At 35.9% G+C, this 19,044-nt stretch overlaps 1 protein-coding gene across 1 annotated transcript in view; it reads left to right on the top strand.

The window, feature by feature from the left end:
• Positions 1-19,044, top strand: part of unc79 (UNC-79 domain-containing protein) — a 346,819-nt gene that overhangs the window by 173,162 nt on the left and 154,613 nt on the right. Inside the window, exons 23-24 of the mRNA XM_068229169.1 lie at positions 4-201; positions 11,910-12,023. Of these exons, the coding sequence (XP_068085270.1) occupies positions 4-201; positions 11,910-12,023 (312 nt within the window). The remainder of the gene's footprint in view (positions 1-3; positions 202-11,909; positions 12,024-19,044) is intronic.

The following is a 19,044-nucleotide window of genomic DNA, read 5'->3' as shown; positions in this document are numbered from 1 at the left end:
AAGATCTTCGCAACACCGATTTAAACAGTGAGGTCTTTATTCGCAAACTCCATCGAGCTCAAGAAGCATTATCCCAGCAGTCTGATGGGAGTGGATCAGGCACTATCAAGACACTGAGTGCAAGTTTTGGACCAAAGTGGCCATATAAGCGCACAATGTCAGCTCCAGCCTCCATTGTACCCAGGCAAGATACCAAACAAGGTAGGTAAGGAAGTGCTTACCCATGCAGGAGGAACTCCTTAGGCGGTATGAAGAAGAGGAAAGTATGAATAAGTAGTCAAAATGTTAAGAATTTGAATAGATCTTGGTGGCTGGAGAGAACTCAGATTTATTGGCAGCTTTCACCATTATTTTTCTTCACATTATAGGCAGTTAATATCACTCAAGATTCCAGGTCTATGACAAAATGGATAACATGCTGACTTTTTGTCTAAGGAGTCCTGGATTTGATATCTAGCCAGGTCGAGGATTTTAACCTTCACCAGATATTTCTTCTGCCTCGGGGATTGGGTATTTGTACCATCTTCGATATTAGGTTTCTTCCTAGGTAGAGCCCCATCCTCACCAATGTAGAAGTCATCCATGGGCGTCAACTTGAAAGACCTGCACCAGGCCACTCTGTAGGTCATACATCATCGTAATCGTCATCATTATTGTTATTGTAATATTACTCAATAACTTTCAAAACTAGTTATTTAAATACATTTTAAGCAAAAGTTGCAATGTATGACTTTTCTTCACTTTCTCCATAATTGGAGGTTGCCCAGATTAACAAAGCTTACAATAAAATTGGTTTAAGTTGTGAAATGATTTAGAAGAAACACAATAAAAGTTATAATAGAGTTTTTACAACTAAAATTAGCAAGCTTAAAACAGCATTAATTTATCCAAAAGCAAAATGATATTATAGGGATGAACTACATTAAATACTTTTTCTAGACTACTGTATAATGCATATGGGTTTCGTCATTATCTTATAGCAAAAGGTAAAAGAAATGGATGTAGATAATACCATTGGAAATATTTCAGTTGGACTGACTATCATAGAACATTGATTAACAAATTTTTCACTCATGTTCCTGTTAGCAGTTGTCTGTAATATTACTTCCATCCATAATACCCTTGCTAATATACACCGCACTTTTTTCCCCTCGGAATTTAGCAAAGGAAAACTTGGGTGCACATATTATTTGAAATAAGGTTGGTGCCATTTTGCCTCAAAAAGTGGATCCAATTATACTATAGTGCTGTCAGCCTTGGTCTGTGTGGCGTCAGTATCACGTTAGAAATTTTAACCACGTATTAAGTAGGGCTACAAGTTCTTGTAATCACTCGTTCATGGCTAACGTGCCTCACTCTTTTGCCTACACTTAACCTCATACGATCTCATGTATCTGTTGTATCTATATCCATTATTGTTGTTAAGGTACTCTTTGCTGTGGGGCAACCTGCAGCTGTTGCAGGAAGATTGTATAATAATAAATAAGCTTAGGTTTATTGAAGATGCAGAGAACAATGAAAACTGTGCAGCAGGAAGAAAGTAAGCTGTCAGAGAAAGTTGTAATCACGACTGGCAGAAAACAAAATCATTTTCAATAAATGAATAGTAATCTCTGGGCATTTTGCACAACACGTTACTATACAGCCACTGCCAGACAGCACACATATTACAACACATAGTCAAAACTAGCAGCGTGGCAGATTACAGATGTCAAGGGATGGTAAGCAAATCACCTGATATTTCTGATCAGCGGATTCCCTGCCTGACAGCATGTGAAAATGATTATGCGTTTCATAAACAAATTTATATTTTACTGAATTCAGTTTTGGAGTACTTCATTTTTTAGGATTAATTTCTTTTAAATAAAACACAGGCTAAGACCAGTTTATTAAAAAATTCTCTCCTAAAATTAGGGTGCACAGGTTATTCGTGTATATATATTGTATGTATTCATATGGATAATTCCGCACAGAGGAAAGCCAAGGGTGAAGAAAAATGGAGAGCAAATATAGGGCAAGGGAGGGGTTTGTTAAGATCAGCTGAAGGGAGAGCAGCACCTGTGGAGTAGACGATCAGCATTATAGAAGTCACAAAACTTATTTTTTTGACAAACCAGCAGAGAGTCCCCATCCCCTTCCTGTAATTAAAACATGTGGGGTAATGGCTTCAGTGGGCTGCTAGTTTTGAACAACTGTTGGCATGAACATAGATATATAAAAATAGAGTGATGGGAATGTTGTATAGATAAGGGATAGTTGGGTAGGCTAGGCATATGTGAAAAACACTTTTAATTTTCAGACACACTGTAGATAGGTACTGTGATGGTACATTATAAAATACAATAATTTTATAAAGGTAATGCATATTTCAGTGGCTTTCTTTTGTATTTAAAGTCAAAAACTTCCCTTGTTTATTTCTTTTGTATGCCATGAGTCACTTCAGTCACAAGGGCAAGCGACCTGTTGTGACAAACACAACACACCTGGATGAAGGTCAGAGCAGTAGAATGATTCACAATGAACACATGGACTGTTTATGTAGGCTAACTTGATGTTTACAAACACTCACTATTTGTTATAGACATAGACATCAGTGCTGTGGTTGTTTGTCTGATGGTCACCTATGGGCAGTGAGTACGTGTATGTTTACAAACACTCACCACACGTACAGTGTAAAGCAAAACAGAAAACATTTACTTTTGTCCTTCTAGGCAATCACAGGACATTGCTAGTTGTACCATATTGTAGCAAATACATCCAACCATTACATTTTCAGTATAACTTTCTCTTGCACCCTGTAGATACCTATATTACTTACAGGCTGTTTTGGCTATGTAGTAAAGTTTCTATGTTGAAATCAGAATTCTACACTCAAAACAAGCATCAGAGTAAAAGAAGGGTGCTTATGTTTGGTGGTTCAACCTTGATAATGGCTACAGTATTTTATATGAGGTTTCATGTAGGTCCATTTGAATAGTGAATATTATAGGCTTCCATTGTTTTAACCTTGGACAAAAGTGTAAACAAATGCTTAACTTACAGAGTTCTGAATTTTTTTAAAAAAACAGGCTAATTTATTACTATAACAGAACAAGAACCATACATTAGCCACATAACATTCTTTTAATCATAGTTGGTCTCAAAATTTCCAATTTTTTTTTGCTGAAATTTTATATTTATAACTTATTTTCATTTATTTAACTTAAGTCTATACACATACTTATTAAAAAGAAACTAAGCATATGATTTGAAGATTCATAATTTTCAAAATAATTCAAAAACAATAGACATTTTTCAAACAATCTGAATATATTTGTTGGTGTTAAAAATAGACATTACAGTAAATGTTATCAGCAGTGAATATTTTGTAAACAATGACTATTCAAATTTTTTGGTGACCATGCAAAAAAATTATAATGAAAAAAAAAAAGGAATTTTACAATGAAAAAATATGGTGACGAATACACATTACAAAGTAAAATAAGTATATTACTTGATTAAAATTCAGCAAACAGTAAGACATACCAAATTTTCTATCATAATTGTGTATAAGTCACTTTCAAATGTTTGTTGGCGTGAAATGTGCATTGAAGCAAGGAAAAATATGTCAGAGTCTTAACACACACATTTTGATTCCCTTCTGATCCTCTTCTGCCCTTGCACTATGTGGCAGAAATTTGTCTGAGAATTCGAGAAATAAAAGTGAAGTTGTATGCCATCTTGTAAAAATTAAAATTAATCTTGTGACCGCTTTATGTAATTACAGCTGATTAATGTGTGTGTTCTATATTTCTATGATTCATGTCTTGAAACTTGCATGTTAGTCACTTTAGAAAAGTGGTCAATACACCTTCCTAGTCACAAGATGAAGTTAGAGACAAGTTTTAAAGGAATCCAATGTTCTTATTTGTGTTTGGAATATACTGCATGAGGAAGCTGTACTCCAAAAGCCATTTTAGCATCTAAAAACTACAGTCATATCTGATAGAGAAACCCTTTATAGTGGTGCTAGGAGAGCATAACATTAACTTGCACTGTATTCAGAGAGCACTGCATTTAAAGTCATATTATCTTGAAATAATGATGTGGACATGTTGCATGTTAGTTATTCTAGCAAAATAGTCATCTCACCTGTCTGGAAACCAGGAAGATACAAGTCCCAAGAGTATTAAATAACTTCAGTTAGTCAATTCATTTTATTCACATGATTTTGCATGCACGTGAAATTTCTGTTGGGCAAAGAAAAGGTGGGATAGAATATCACCAGGAGCTCTAATTTCTCCTGTTGCATTAATTCTAGTAAAGTTAACTGTGCTACAGTTTTCAAGTAATTGTAGTGGCACCTCAGTTCTCCATTTTTGAGGGACCATGGGGAAAAAACGTACAATACGAGAAAACGGAAAATCCCGGATAATATTAAAACCATCAACAGTTTGGCTAAACATCACAATAATTAAATATGTATAATTATGATCTTACAAACACTCCTAAAACAAACCAAAGCTGTGGGTCTTTGCCTACCAAGCGATTGTTGTTCAGCCCGAAGGTCTGCAGATTACAAGGTGGCGCATGGTCAGTGTGACGAATCATCTTGGCCGTTATTCCTAGCTCTCTAGACTGGGGTCGCCATCTCACCATTGGATAGCTTCTCAATTAACGTTAATCACGTAGGCTGAGTGGACCTAAAACCCTCATATTCAGGTAAAAGTGCCTGACTTGGTTGGGAATCGAACCCAGGGCCTCCAGATGAGAGACAGGCAAGCTAGAACACACGGCCGGCTACAAGCATTAATTATATGAGTTTAAAATGTAGATACTTTACATTCAGTTTTACCAGGGAAACTTTGTCAGCAATTTTTGAGCAGCCAAGTTCATCGAAAAATAAAATAAATAACACCAAGCCAAACAAAAATCGATCGTGGGTAGTTTTTAATTCTCTAATCTAATAAAATAAAGCGCATCAGGTACAAAAGCGCCCAACATGATGACGAAGTCCCTTCTTTTTTATCTTTCATTGTACGTAAATTGGTCACCGGTATACTGTTTGTAGTAAGTTTCTGGAACTCTTGTATCACATAAATTAGGCCTACATAGATTTTTAAATGTTATTTTGAACTCGAGAATATGGTTTTGGATGTAAGTCTATTAAAAAACGACTTAAAATAGCTTGTGATGGGTCCACCTTGTCAATACACTTTATTATCAATGAAAATTATTTATTATTATTTATTCATATAATTTTCAGTTATAATAAGGTGTATTGGCAAGGTGGACCCTACACAAACTATGGTATTAGATTTTTAATAGATTTAGACAAGACAATACAGGATCAAATCAAATACCTATTAGGGTTAAGTTTATCATTAGTCGGATGTAAATACTGATTCTGAAAAGTTCTCCATTCCATTATATATTAAATTCTGCTCATCACTAATCATAAGCAGATTGGAAAGAGAGAAAAAAAATCATTCACACTCCAGAAATGTTGGTTTATTCATGACCTAGAGCTCAGCTGAAAAACGCACTTGCTGCACAAGCCAGTGGGAAATGATACAAACTTTTTAAATATTATGCTGTACAAATGAAACTACTGCTGTTTTTATAAGGACATTTTAACATAAAAACATAAACATAAATATCCCCATATTATATTAGGCCCAAAATAGTAAAGGCTTAATACATGTAAGGTGCAAAATTTCTTCTTGGTGCGAGAACATGATCGTATCAGATTATATAAAAATACTGGATTCATGTTAGGAAGGAACATTTCAATTCCTGTCTGAACACCCAGTGACTAGGTCTAAATATAGTGCCCTGTAGGAAGTGCCAAAAACCTGTTTGGCAATACAATAGAAAAAAGTCAAAAATAAACTTCTAACCCTGGGCATAATGTAGATGTTTTACAAGTACGAACATTTGACGAAACTTGTTCCGTCTTCGAGTAGAGCTATTACATAAAATCAGCTTCATGGTCCGTATTGCACTTCAATAGATTCACAATTAAGTATTTATTTATTTTCCACCTAGTCGATACAATGATTGCTTAAGGCAATTTTTAATGGTCAAAAGTGGTACATGTTTCGTATATTATCAACATCTTCAGCCACATATTTTCTCTTGAGTTATTTGTTTATTTTAATCTTGTCAATCTTATGTTAATTTTAAGGTCACTTCCTCTAAAGCATTACTTTGTCAATTTTATATATTTTTCATCTAAACAGTGTTATGTGGCTGAAGATGTTGATAATATACGAAACATGTACCACTTTTGACCATTAAAAATTGCCTTAAGCAATCATTGTATCGACTAGGTGGAAAATAAATAAATACTTAATTGTGAATTCGAGTAGAGCTGTCGAAATGCACTCTGTCTCCTTCCAGCTGTTGTGGCCACTCTCTGCTTTATGATTTCCTAGGATTCCCTATCAGCTGAATGTGGTGCTAAGATGATCCCTTATGCAAGTTTACTGCCAATCACTTTCCCAGAAACGTACTTGCTCTAATTATTGTAAAGACGGGATGTTAAGATCAAGATCCATAGGCATTTCATAGACGTCCTATCGCGAGATACTTTTTCTTGAAAAACACTTGATTGAGGATTTAGCATTGATGGGACTGAAATTTCTGGATGGTTGATCTGGGAAACTGTTTCTGCGAGGAACAGATAATGCAGGATTTTTATAACATAATTTAATTAGGATGTTCGTGGAACCGTATAATTTTAAGGAATAATCCGGGAAAATGTAGTTTACTGGAACATATAATCTAGGTTCCACTGTAACCGAACAAACATTAGATAGCCCTACAATAATATTGTATATAAATAATATACTGTATAGTACTCACTGACCAAAAATGATGACCATATGATGCTGTATTCTGCTGCAGAGCTTGTTGATGACTTTAGAGTTGAACCCTTCAATGTTGGCAACCATATTCTTCTCATTGAAAGGATAGGTAGGGCACTTAGCTGTTGCTGTGACACAGTGTTTTGAAGAAAGTTCTTGATTCTGGTGAAGGAAGAAAAACATCTTTCTGGTTCAGAAGTTGGCATGGCTGTTGTGATTAATATTCGCTACAATCTGGTAATTTGAGGGAATGTCCTATCCTCTAAACTGCTGGTCAGGATGAAGTTAAGTAATGGTACAGCTCGTTCAATGTTTCTGAAGTCTGATGTTTGATATAAACTGAAAGCTCCTCTTTTAATCTATGCTTCTTTAACATGCTGTGAGCTTGGGCAACAAAACTGAGTTCTTTCCCAGGAAAATTATTTATTATCTCTTCAAGTTTAGAAGAATCCAATAGTTTTATTGTCTCTAGGAGGAGTCATATTTTTTTTAGGAAAGGAGAGTAAGCAACCCATAATGTTTTGGCTGTGAGTCATGTAGCACAACATGTGATTTTTTTGCAACATAGCATGGTCATGCACAATGTTTATTCTCCTCGTGATGCCATAGCTTCTCTCCAGAATTTAAACACGTAGTGGCATGGCTATTTTCTTTCAGAGATTTCCGTCAGTATCTTAATCACATGTTCACAAGATTTCCAATGGTGCATATAATGAAGACAATAAAATGTTGTCCTGTAAGGTAGAATTACTATGTGCTACAGCACATTTGCCCATAAGGAGTGACCGCCATTGATCTTCATACCCTCTGACATTCCACTTAGTTGGAATAAGATTAAATAGATTTCTATAAAGTAATTAACACATTAACAAAAGAAATATATTACAGACTCAGAGCATTACTTATATCCAATTATATACTTTCTGCAAGTATATAAACATTGATGTACTCTTAATTAATTGTCTCACAGAAGATACAAATTTCAGTATAAATGGAGCTTTAAATCGTGATATGAATGTATGTTTTAGAATATAATGTGTAATGGTTTCTTGTTTATTGCTGTCAATTTCTCACCCTGATTTTCATGTACAGTATCTTAGTTAACTTAAATATTCTTGCCCAGTTATCATCAGTCCTTGATGAAATTTATTGTGTCCTGTAGTAATGTTGAATCCATTGTCAAGTAGTAAACTGACCAACCATAAGTTAATGTACATTAATGTTAACACTGTATCAGTTGTAAATATAAAATATCCATTTTGTTACTCATTTTAAGCTATTGCATACCATTTTATAGTATCATCATCTTATCTCATATTTCTAGTAACCTAGTTTAGCAGAGACTCCATTCCAATGGAGTTACTTTTTTTTTTTGCTTTACATCACACCGACACAGATGGGTCTTATGGCGACGATGGGACAGGAAAGGGCTAGGAGTGGGAAGGAAGTGGCCGTGGCCTTAATTAAGGTACAGCCCCAGCATTTGCCTGGTGTGAAAATGGAAAATCACAGAAAACCATCTTCAGGGCTGCCGACAGTGGGGTTCGAACCTACTATCTTCCGGATGCAAACTCACAGCTGCACGCCCCTAACTACATAGCCAACTCGCCCGGTGGAGTTACTTGTAGGCCTATCTAAGATGTGAGCACCACTCTTATTCCTTCCATATTTGTCTCAGCTCCCAAGTTCTTTATGAAACATATTGATAAACAGATTAAAAAAAGATTTTATTTAAATACATAGGCTTACTATCAACTTTTCCCCATTGTTTTTGGGGTTGCTGTGGTGCCACCCCGGCTCACTCTTTTTTTTCTTTGCTAGGATTTTGAGGCCAGTTCCTACGTGATTTTTCAGGTGAAAATTCCACCCTAGGATTCATGGGGATTTGAATTTTGGCCATCTAGGTTGAAAGTCATCAGCTAAGCCACTGTAAATATTATTATTACCTTTGGTTTTTTTTCTTCTTCTTAGAGAAGAGAGAACTTGAATCAAGAGTTGGTGTTATGCTTTTATGAAACTGTTATAGAAGAGCTTTTTAATAGAAATATAATAGAACATGTAATCTCAGTCTATACAAACCAAAAATATTTTTTCAAAACTTCCCTTCCTAACATTACGGTGTGGGAGTTAATCAGTTAATATTATGTACAGGACTTCCTTTTTAAACCATCAAAAATTTCAAACATACATGTTATTTTCATGCTCTAAGAGAATTGATAAATTCACATTTGTATTTTGCACAGTGTTGTTACTAATGCCATATTGTGACTTTAAAAATAAAATCTGTTGGGTGAGTAAAAACATTTTCCTTTTCCCCTATTACCACAAACTATATGCTTGTAATCCTAATGGACAAAATATTATTTTGTGTCTGCATATATCACAACAAGACTTCATCTTAGATCCTGAGTAATCTTTCTCCTAGATTACTAGGTTACTTTGTATTGCTTAAAATGAGGAACATTATTGTCGTAGACCCTTGTATTGATACCATTTGAAAGTTATTACCTTATAAAGTTGAATGATAACATTTTCCAGTGTAAAAATACTGCACAAGACTGTTACCTTGAAAGGAGCTTGTAAGTACCATGTAGATACCTCATAACCCATTACCTTGTCTTTTATTTGGACAATGTTGTACAATTCTTTCTCATGTTATAAATAATGACTTGTATAAAACATACTAATTAAAAATAATGTTTAATCACACTGAAGTAAATTAGGTCTGTTTCATTTTGATGATATAGCTCTGTTTCCTAAAAATAAAAGTTATAAAGAGAGTATTTTCAGTTCAGTTCAAGAAACCAAGAACTTAAGAGATATTTTATAATCCTTAGTTTGTATCATTGTTCATGGGATGCTCACCAGGATGGCTTGATTTGAGAACTGGAAAAGATCTAAAGGAAAGCAGCACGGTTTGTTCTGGGTAATTTCTGACAAAAGAGGAGTGTTCTGAAAATGTTGTGGATTTTGAGCTGGGAAGATTTGTAGAAGTACGGAGACAACCAGAGCAGATTGATGAGGAATGACATTAGTAGACGAATAAGCTTGAGTGGAGTTCTTAAAAGTACAAAGGTCATGGAGATAAAGTTGCAGTTCAGGACAAATAGGATAGATATTCATTATAAATAAATATGTACCAGAGGAGATGTTTATTGAATTGGCCCACAATGGAAGACTTGCGTGCATTCTACAGTTGTGATGGCAGTAGTGCCAGACCTGCAGTTTAAATTCTTTCCAAACAGAAAAAATATGACCTAGGCCACCATAGCTCAGTTGGCAAGGGCATCCAACACAAAATCGGACGGTTGTAAATTCAGATCTCACTGGTGACTGATTACCTATTTTTGTTCTGTTCTTAACATCTCTTCGATATGTATCATATGTAATGAACGTGACGTAATGCATCATCATCATCATCATCATCATCATTTCCTTTATCCAGCTGTAGCCAGATAGGGGCAAATATGGTTCCTCTCCACTTTCTTCGGTCTTTCCACCACTCCTCCTCCAACAATGTGTCCAAGTCCAGGTTTCTTTCTATAATACTGCGTTGGATTGTACCCTTCCATCTCAATCGTGGTCGTCCACGGCCTCTCCTTCCTTGGATTTGCATTTCCATCACCTTTTCTGGGATTCTTTCATCATTCATTCGCTTTATGTGGCCAAACCAACTTAGTCGACTCTTCTCTATTCTATCATTCATTTTTTCCACTCCAATTTCTTCCCAGATTTTCTCATTCCTTATTTTGTCTCTTCTACTCTTCTGTATCATACTCCTCAAGAACTTCATTTCAGCTGCCTGTATTCGACTCTCATCCTTCTTTGTCCTTGTCCAAGTTTCTGCTCCGTAAATTGTTATTTGTACATAATACATCTTGAATGAAACTTTATTTTGGAAACCTATAATGACATGCTTAACTCCTCTGATGAGGTTGACGTCAGAAAGGGCATCCAGTCATAAAAACCTGCCACGACAAATTCATCTCACCTCATACCTGACCCAATAGAAAAATGGGACATGGGTTGGACAAACAAACAAACATATTGGCATATGCAGCAGAAACCTGGACAGTGACACAGAGAGATGAGAATAGAGTACAGGTAGCTGAAATGAAGTTCTTGGTGTATATATTTTTTCTTTGCTATTTGCTTTACGTCGCACCGACCCAGATAGGTCTTATGGCGATGATGGGATAGGAAAGGTCTAGGAATGGGAAGGAAGCGGCCGTGGCCTTAATTAAGGTACAGCCCCAGCATTTGCCTGGTGTGAAAATGGGAAACTACGGAAAACCATCTTCAGGGCTACCAACAGTGGGGTTCGAACCCACTACCTCCCGATTACTGGATACTGGCCGCACTTAAGCGACTGCAGCTATAGAGCTCGGTCTTGGTGTATATAGGAGACAAGGAGTGATAGAGGGAGAAATTAGGACACACGAAAACAACTAGAAGTGCAAAAGCTAAATGAAAAATTGGAGCAAAATAGGCTGAAATGGTTTGAACCTGTCAAGCAGAAGAATAAAGAAAGAATGCTAAAACATGCACTGGAAGCACAGATGACAGAGAGGAAAGGGTGAGGAGAGCAAGAGTGCAATATATGGACTTAGTGAAGAATAGTATGGACTGGAACAGAGTTGAGTAAGGAATGGTGAAGAGACAGGACAAAGTGGAAAGAAGCCATATTTGCTACTGCCAGTGACAAATGGAAAAGGTATAATGATGACAAAGATGAATAAATTCAAATAACATATTTGCTTTTATTTCTTCAGAATATTTTTGGGAAAATTCAGCTTATGCTGTCTACTCTCAGGCTTTGTTACTGGCTATGATTACAGTATCAGTAATCACGTAAAACTACAAGTTGAAAATCTATTTGAAATGTTTCTCCTTTAGGAAACAGAGCTCACATAAACAGAAAAAAGTATTTCATCCAAATTGGCCTTCATATGATCCTTTTAATAAATTTTTTAATTAACACCTACCTAAAATATTTTCTTGTATTAATTGATATGAAGTTAGTAACTCATGTAAAAGACAGTTGTGTATTGTGTTGAGCAGAGAAGGAGAAAGTGTACAACCGCCAGTATTCTGCACCAATCCTCAAGCGCAAGAGCTCCCGGTTTGGACTTGGTCAGTTCCTAGGCTCAATTCCTCCCAATAACAGTTTGCCAGGTAGTGTAGCTGTAGTATGATGCCGTTGAGTGGCGTGAACCGGTATGTCCGTCCAGTCGTCTGTCCTATGCTTGTTGCTTATAGAGTGGCACTCAGAACACTTCAGCAAAGATACTTAGTTGCTTAATAGAAAATTATTGTAATTTCTCCTGTAACTTATGATCCTTGTGACTAGAAGAAGTTTCTTCTTCCTTATTCTGTAGAAATGAACAGAATTTAACCTTTCACTTTCAGAATATGATGTTAAGGATATGATTACTTGGATTTTAAATAGGGGCTGTTTAATACGTAACTAATACGTTTTGTCTGATATTTGTACAACGTTGAAAGATGTTGGATGTTTTATTGCTTTAATCAGAGACAGGCGTCAGATCAACAAGGACATACTTTTAGATGAAGGGCTATTTTGATTTTCTTTATTGATTCAGTGGTCACTATTGATTCTTATTATGTGCAAAATTTTCTTTCCTTTTTACTTTACTCTTCCTGGAATTACAGCTGACCAAGTTTATAAATGTATAGCCTATGGCAGTTGTGAACAAAGGAAGTGAAATATAAATATCAGAAAGAAAGATTTTTGATTTGTGGCCTGCTGAGAGCTGTACGATATCTTTGTTGATTCTGAGTCTGTTGCAGAAGTCGACAAAGAGAAACATTACCGCAAGTCTCTCAGTTTCAAGGTTCTTGAGGTGATATGAAGATCCTCCTCCTGCTTTCCCCTTATCTGCCTCCTGCCAGGTCGGGGTATTTATGGCACTTATCCACCTTCCTCTCTCCTTCCACCATTCCTCTTACATAATTTTGTCCTAGTCCAGGTTTCTACTTTTTGCACTCCTCTTTATTGAATCGATCCACCTTGATCTAGGTCTCCCTTACGCTCTCTTTCCCTCAAACATCATCTGTTTTGGTATTCTTTTCTCCTCCATCCTCTTTACATGTCCCACACCATCTTAGTTTATTCCTATCAACTCTCTCATTTAGGTTTTATATTCCAAATTTCTCTCTAACATCTTTGTTTCTCACTCTTTCTTTCCTTGTCCTTTCCCATCATACTTCTTAGGTATCAGTATTTCATTTCACTGCCTTGAATTTTACTCTCCTCCCTACTTGTCATTGTGCAAGTCTCAGTTTGCAAAAGTCAATATGGGTGCATAAAGCATTTTGTACAGTATCTCTTTACACTTCCTTGGTGCTTCCTTATTCCAGACAAAATTTCTTATACTCCAGTAGAATGCATTGCCCTGTTGCACCCTCATGCTTATCTCCATGTCTATCCTTGTATTCGAATCCCATTGTCGGCAGCCCTGAAGATGGTTTTCCGTAGTTTCCCATTTTCACACCAGGCAAATGCTGGGGCTGTACCTTAATTAAGGCCATGGCCACTTCCTTCCTACTCCTAAGGCCTTTCCTATCCCATTGTCGCCATAAGACCTGTGTATGTCAGTGCGACATAAAGCCACTAGCAAAAAATCTCCTTATATTCTGCATTAATTCACTCCCTAGGTATTTGAAACTGTCTACAATTTCAAGGCTTTGACCACCACTTTTCATTATGCTTTTCCCTTGTCCTTCTCCTCTTGATATAGCCATGGTCTTGCTTTGCCCTGTGCTGATTTTCATATCATATCATGAAGAAATTAGATATTCTCTTCGTTGATTTATACTGGCTGTGTCTCATCAGTCTGGAATCTTTGTCAATATTTGGGTTGAATATATACCCGTCAAGTCTGATGATCTTTGAAAGCATAAAATTATAAGACTTATTCACACCAATAACAAATTTTGCAATGCTTTATACATGATATTATATTACTATATAAATTTAGCATTGTCTTAAATATTGCATCTGTGCATTGTGTTCTGAGAGCCTACTCGCTGAATGTATTGCACACAGTTATGGCTTAATGGAAGCATTTGTAGTACCTGCATCTGTCCTTATTTCTAGAATAAAATTGCATCACAAACATTTTCATTACTTTTCAAACAAATACCTGTAATACATTATCTGTGATAAAATATAGAATTGCACACCTGTCTATGAATATACCTCAGTTTGATCTCAGTTTAAGTTCCTTGAAGTTCATCACAACTTACTTTCGATACTTTAAAAAAATATGTTGTGAAATATATATCTCTTAGCTAAAAACAAATCTGGCAATATGCAAACACAGTTTAAGATAAAATTATGAAAAAATTTATTCAGCTTATATCATTTTTATACATATACAGTTGAACCGCGTTTATCCGAAATAAAGCGGGCTGAGCCACTTCGGTTGGTGCATTTTTTGGATAACACATGGTAAATATTTTCGGAAGTTAAATGTCGAAATAATAATGCATAAATTCTGTTAAACAAAGGTGCATACTGTATATTAACATTAAATATTTACATAATATCACTCATTGTATAAAATCAGTGATTTTATTCTTGCAGCTATGTCACGCCACCGTTTAATCAACCGTACATCAGCTGGTACAGATTCATTGCTTTGTTCAACAAAGCGCAAAGCAGTCTGAAATAATGAGACAATTTTTTGTACTGAACTGAATACTGTATACAGTAATTTTATTACAATACTGTAATTAAAGCATGTGGTACTGTATTTTAATAAAAATTTAAAATCAATCTTACCTCCAATGCATTAAATCCATCATCTGCTCTAACTCAGTTCTTAGAACTGCTATTGTCAAGGTCGGAGTCATCTGCATAATCTTCATGATGAATAATACAGTAATAATAATTCCTGCTTGTTCAATAAATAAAAAATAAAAAAAGAACAAGACAGTAAGAAACTGTTTTGTTTTATGCTACACGTGCATTCTGGCATAAGTCATAACATAAAAATAGGGTTTGCCTTGTAGCTCTCAGCACATGTAGCAAGAGAATTACAAATATCGAGAGGGTAAAAACAAAATATTAAAACACAATTTTGCAAGAGCATTTCAGTTAAGCCGGGTTTCGGTTAAGTGAAGTTTGGTTAAGCGAGGTTCTACTGTACCTACATTTTTGGAGACAGAAGTAATTTCTAAGGCTCTAACACTTTGCAGTTCAAAATTTTACACATTACAAGTGATATGGAAACTTTGATTACTTTACGTGCCTGTTTGTATGAATAGAAAAATTGAAATCAATTTAAAGCATGAGTAAAAGGTTTAAATGAATGCTAAAATTGAGCCATTTAGTGTTCATATGTTAATTTAGAAGTCAACTAGTTTTAGATTTTGCACAGCTGTAGTGGAATGCTGATTTCACTTGTAATCAGCTTGCATAATTTAGCAAGATACTGTTTTTGAAATGAAACTTATATATTAAATATGTTTTCCTCTTTTTGTTTATGGCAGAGCAAAGTACTCATGTTCATCTTTTGTCTAATAATTTATCTTCATATTTACATATATAAATCTTATCGTACTTCTTTTTTCCTTCTTTCCTGTTGACAAAGAAAAGTATTTCAAGTTTAATTTTTATTAGTACAGTATATGTTATTTTTTCTAGAGTTACAATTACTTATGTCTAAGCAATGACTAATTACATGTATTGCCATTCACTCCCCCTAATACATGTGGTAATTCTGAAATTATTTACAGCATTTTTGGTTTTATGTACCATGGTTATTTTTTTTTGCTATTCTCTTTCAAAATTTCATCTCAGTAGAGAGCCAATTTGAAGCACAACAAAAAAAAAAAAAAAGAAGTGGCACTTTGTCTAAATGCAAGTTGCTCCCTTCCCCATTTCCTTATATCAATGAACATAGCATTTTACAAAAGAGGCTAGATAGTGGTGTCAGATATCGTGCAATTTACATTCATTATGCTAGGTACTCTATCATAAGTCATTAAAAATACTATTTTCCACTATCATTTGAGATAAGGGGATGGTTATCTAGTTGTTCTACTTCCTCTTAACACTACAACTGCCGGATTATATTATACCTAGAACTGCCGAAGCACTCACTTTGAAAGCCGTTGAAATTAATATACTTTCATTCTCAATACACATAGTCACATATTATTATCATTTTGACTCCGTTTCTGTACATTTATTTCTGTGTTTCAATATTGTTTCATCAATATAAACACTGTCATCAGAAACATGCCACTTTGAATATGGAACAGGTTCTGGATTTTCTTTCAAGATGTTATGACAAGCAAGCCAACCAGTCTGATACAGTCCACTCTGTGATAGCATCAGTACCTTGTAATGTATTACCTGACCCTGGGTGGTTTTTATCTTGGTTGATGCGTCCCCTCTGGTACCCTGCTTTACAGGTTACAGTTTCTACAGCTGTAATTGAATAATTGAAAACTCATCAGCACTCAGCCTATGCAAGGCATCATTACATTTGAATATGGTATAACTCAAAGGATTTCACTGAAATTCTTATGCTGATAGTTATTCTCATAATAATAAAGTCATGTACTTTTCAGGCACACATCCAATGGAGGAGAGCTGGATGTACCATTTTAACCACATGCCAATCCTCCTGCATTCCTAAAACTCTGGTAGTACTGGAAATCAAACCAGACCTCCAAGGAAAGCAGTTAATAGTTAATCATTTTTGTATTTCCCTCCTGATACTTTATACAAACTTCTTTAGGAATGCATAAAATCTACATATCATAGGAGGATGTGGATGCTAAAACTCAATAGTTTGAATTTTGGTCACTGAGCTTTTCAGATGCTAAAGATAATTTATTGAAACTTGTTTTTCTTTTGCTATTTGGTTTATGTCGCACCGACACAGATAAGTCTTATGGCGACGATGGGAGAGGAAAGGCCTAGGAATTGGAAGGAAGCGGCCATGGCCTTAATTAAGGTACAGCCTCAGCATTTGCCTGGTGTAAAAATGGGAAACCACGGAAAACCATCTTCAGGGCTGCCGACAGTGGGGCTCGAACCCACTATCTCCCAAAACTTGGTTTTTGGCAGCTTTCAACAGACATTCACTTTTGGCTCCCAAGTCCTCTCATGGTATATGACATAATATGCATAGCTGAAGAGGTTGGTGTTAAGTGATGAATTGCAGCTTGTGTCATAATAAAGTGCTTTTCTTCATATTATGGTTTTGTTTCATTCTGTCTGTATGCGCTTCATTGTCCTGTAGATTGCTTATACCATGGCTGGGCATAACTAGGGATAGGAATTCTTCTCACTTGAGATTCTTGAGACTGGCAGCTCAAATCTTGACAGTCTCATAAGCCTTCTTGAGTCAAAGTGAATAGTATTGTGTTCTCTGCACACTAGTGGTGTAAGGAAGGCACTGGCACCGTGTTTTGACACCAGTGCCAGAACCGGCTTCGGTGGTGGGGTCATGTAAGGTGAATGAAGGAGGATAGGCTACCTAGGAGTATAATGGACTCTGTTATGGACGGTAAGAGAAGTAGAGGTAGAACAAGACGACGATGGTTAGACTCAGTTTGTAACGATTTAAAGATAAGAGGTATAGAACTAAATGAGGCCACAACACTAGTTGCAAATCGAGGATTGTGGCGACGTTTAGTAAATTCACAGAGGCTTACAGACTAAATGCTGAAAGGCATAACAGTCTATAATGATAATTGTTCCGAGGTATATGTTGAACAGCAGAGGTGAAAGAAGGTGCAGGGGTGAATGGGTCTAACTACAAATGCCAAGAAAAGAAAAAAATTTAAAACTTAAACTGAAGGGTATATTTCCTTTTTTTTAAAAATTCAACTTTAGCAAATTTTATAACAATGAAACGTTAGGTAAAATGACAAGGCTTTAATCTAAACAAGAAAATCAAAAAATTAGAGACAATTTAACAATATGGGTTTCAAGCCCCAAGTTTTACAATTTCTGAGCTCTCAGCTCACAAACACATATTTACCAAAGGGCAGAAATCCCCTAATAACATGGAGCACTTGCTCCCACCTAGCAATGTCAAGCCTCCTAGAGGCACATATCCAATACTTAAAAGAGCTGACCCGCTCTCAGTTTTCCAAGCCTGTTAAAGGCAATACCAGGCTTTACACTAAATTGCCATTAAGGCACAACTTACACAAAATGAAACGGGGGTATCTTTTACCCAACCTACTGGGCCTTAGTAGAAAAAGAATAGGTTAAGTAAATGGCCCAAAATGTAAAACTGAATGGAGGCGTGAATTTGCACTCCTACATGAAACTTCTTAAAACCTAAGAGGCACTAGGCCGATGAAACAGGGGCTGTTCCCAAACTATGGAGGTGACTCGTATAATGATTAAATTTAACACATTAAGGAAGAGTAGAAAATCAGTTACCAAAACGTAGTCATCTCAAGTCAAAATGAAGGGGAGCTCGAGAGGGTAAAGCACTTCTATCCCCGATTTACAGTTACAGATATATGCGGTTTTTACGTAAGCCGGCACAAGTTTACATTTGTAGAAAGGTAGGTTACATTGTAAAAGTTTTGGACCTTTCCCGTGGGTTAAACTGCTGAGCTAGCAAGAAATAAAGATGTTAAGCGGCCATTACCTTACTGAAGAACTGCTGCCAGATGGAAGAGGCGCTTCCCACCTCTTGCTACACGTCCATACACTAAGTTAGATGTTGATGAAGTGGCTGAGAGACAAGAAAATCAGCAGTTTTTATACCCTCGGGGAAGGTTCGAGACCTTTCATGAATAATTAAGACACACCCACAGGCGTTTATTGGGTAGCTTACAGTTACACATCAAAATCGAAGAAGAAAGACACGATTGGTCAAAAATTAATTACAGAAATTCTGGATTGGCTAAGTTCAAAACTGGCGGAAGGAAAGACTAATATTGTCAACCCACAAATGAAAGAATGAAATTTAGTAAGGACAAAAACTTATGAGTACAAAATTTCTTCAAATAAACTTCCTTCACTTCGCACCAGGATGCATGATCATAGTTTTTTAGTAGAGACATATATGAGAGAATGTCCACACTTCTTGATAAATAGTAAACAAAAACAAGTCAAAATTCACACAGTTACACCTTCAGAGGAAAAATTTAAGTTGGTCTAGTTCCAAGTTCAGTGTTTCTCCAGTAGAGGAGT

The sequence above is a fragment of the Anabrus simplex genome, chromosome 9 (assembly GCF_040414725.1).
Source record: "Anabrus simplex isolate iqAnaSimp1 chromosome 9, ASM4041472v1, whole genome shotgun sequence".
In the NCBI taxonomy this organism is placed as follows: Eukaryota; Metazoa; Arthropoda; class Insecta; order Orthoptera; family Tettigoniidae; genus Anabrus; species Anabrus simplex.
The sequence above is the reverse complement of the archived record's forward strand: the minus strand, read 5'-3'. Positions and strand labels throughout refer to the sequence as shown.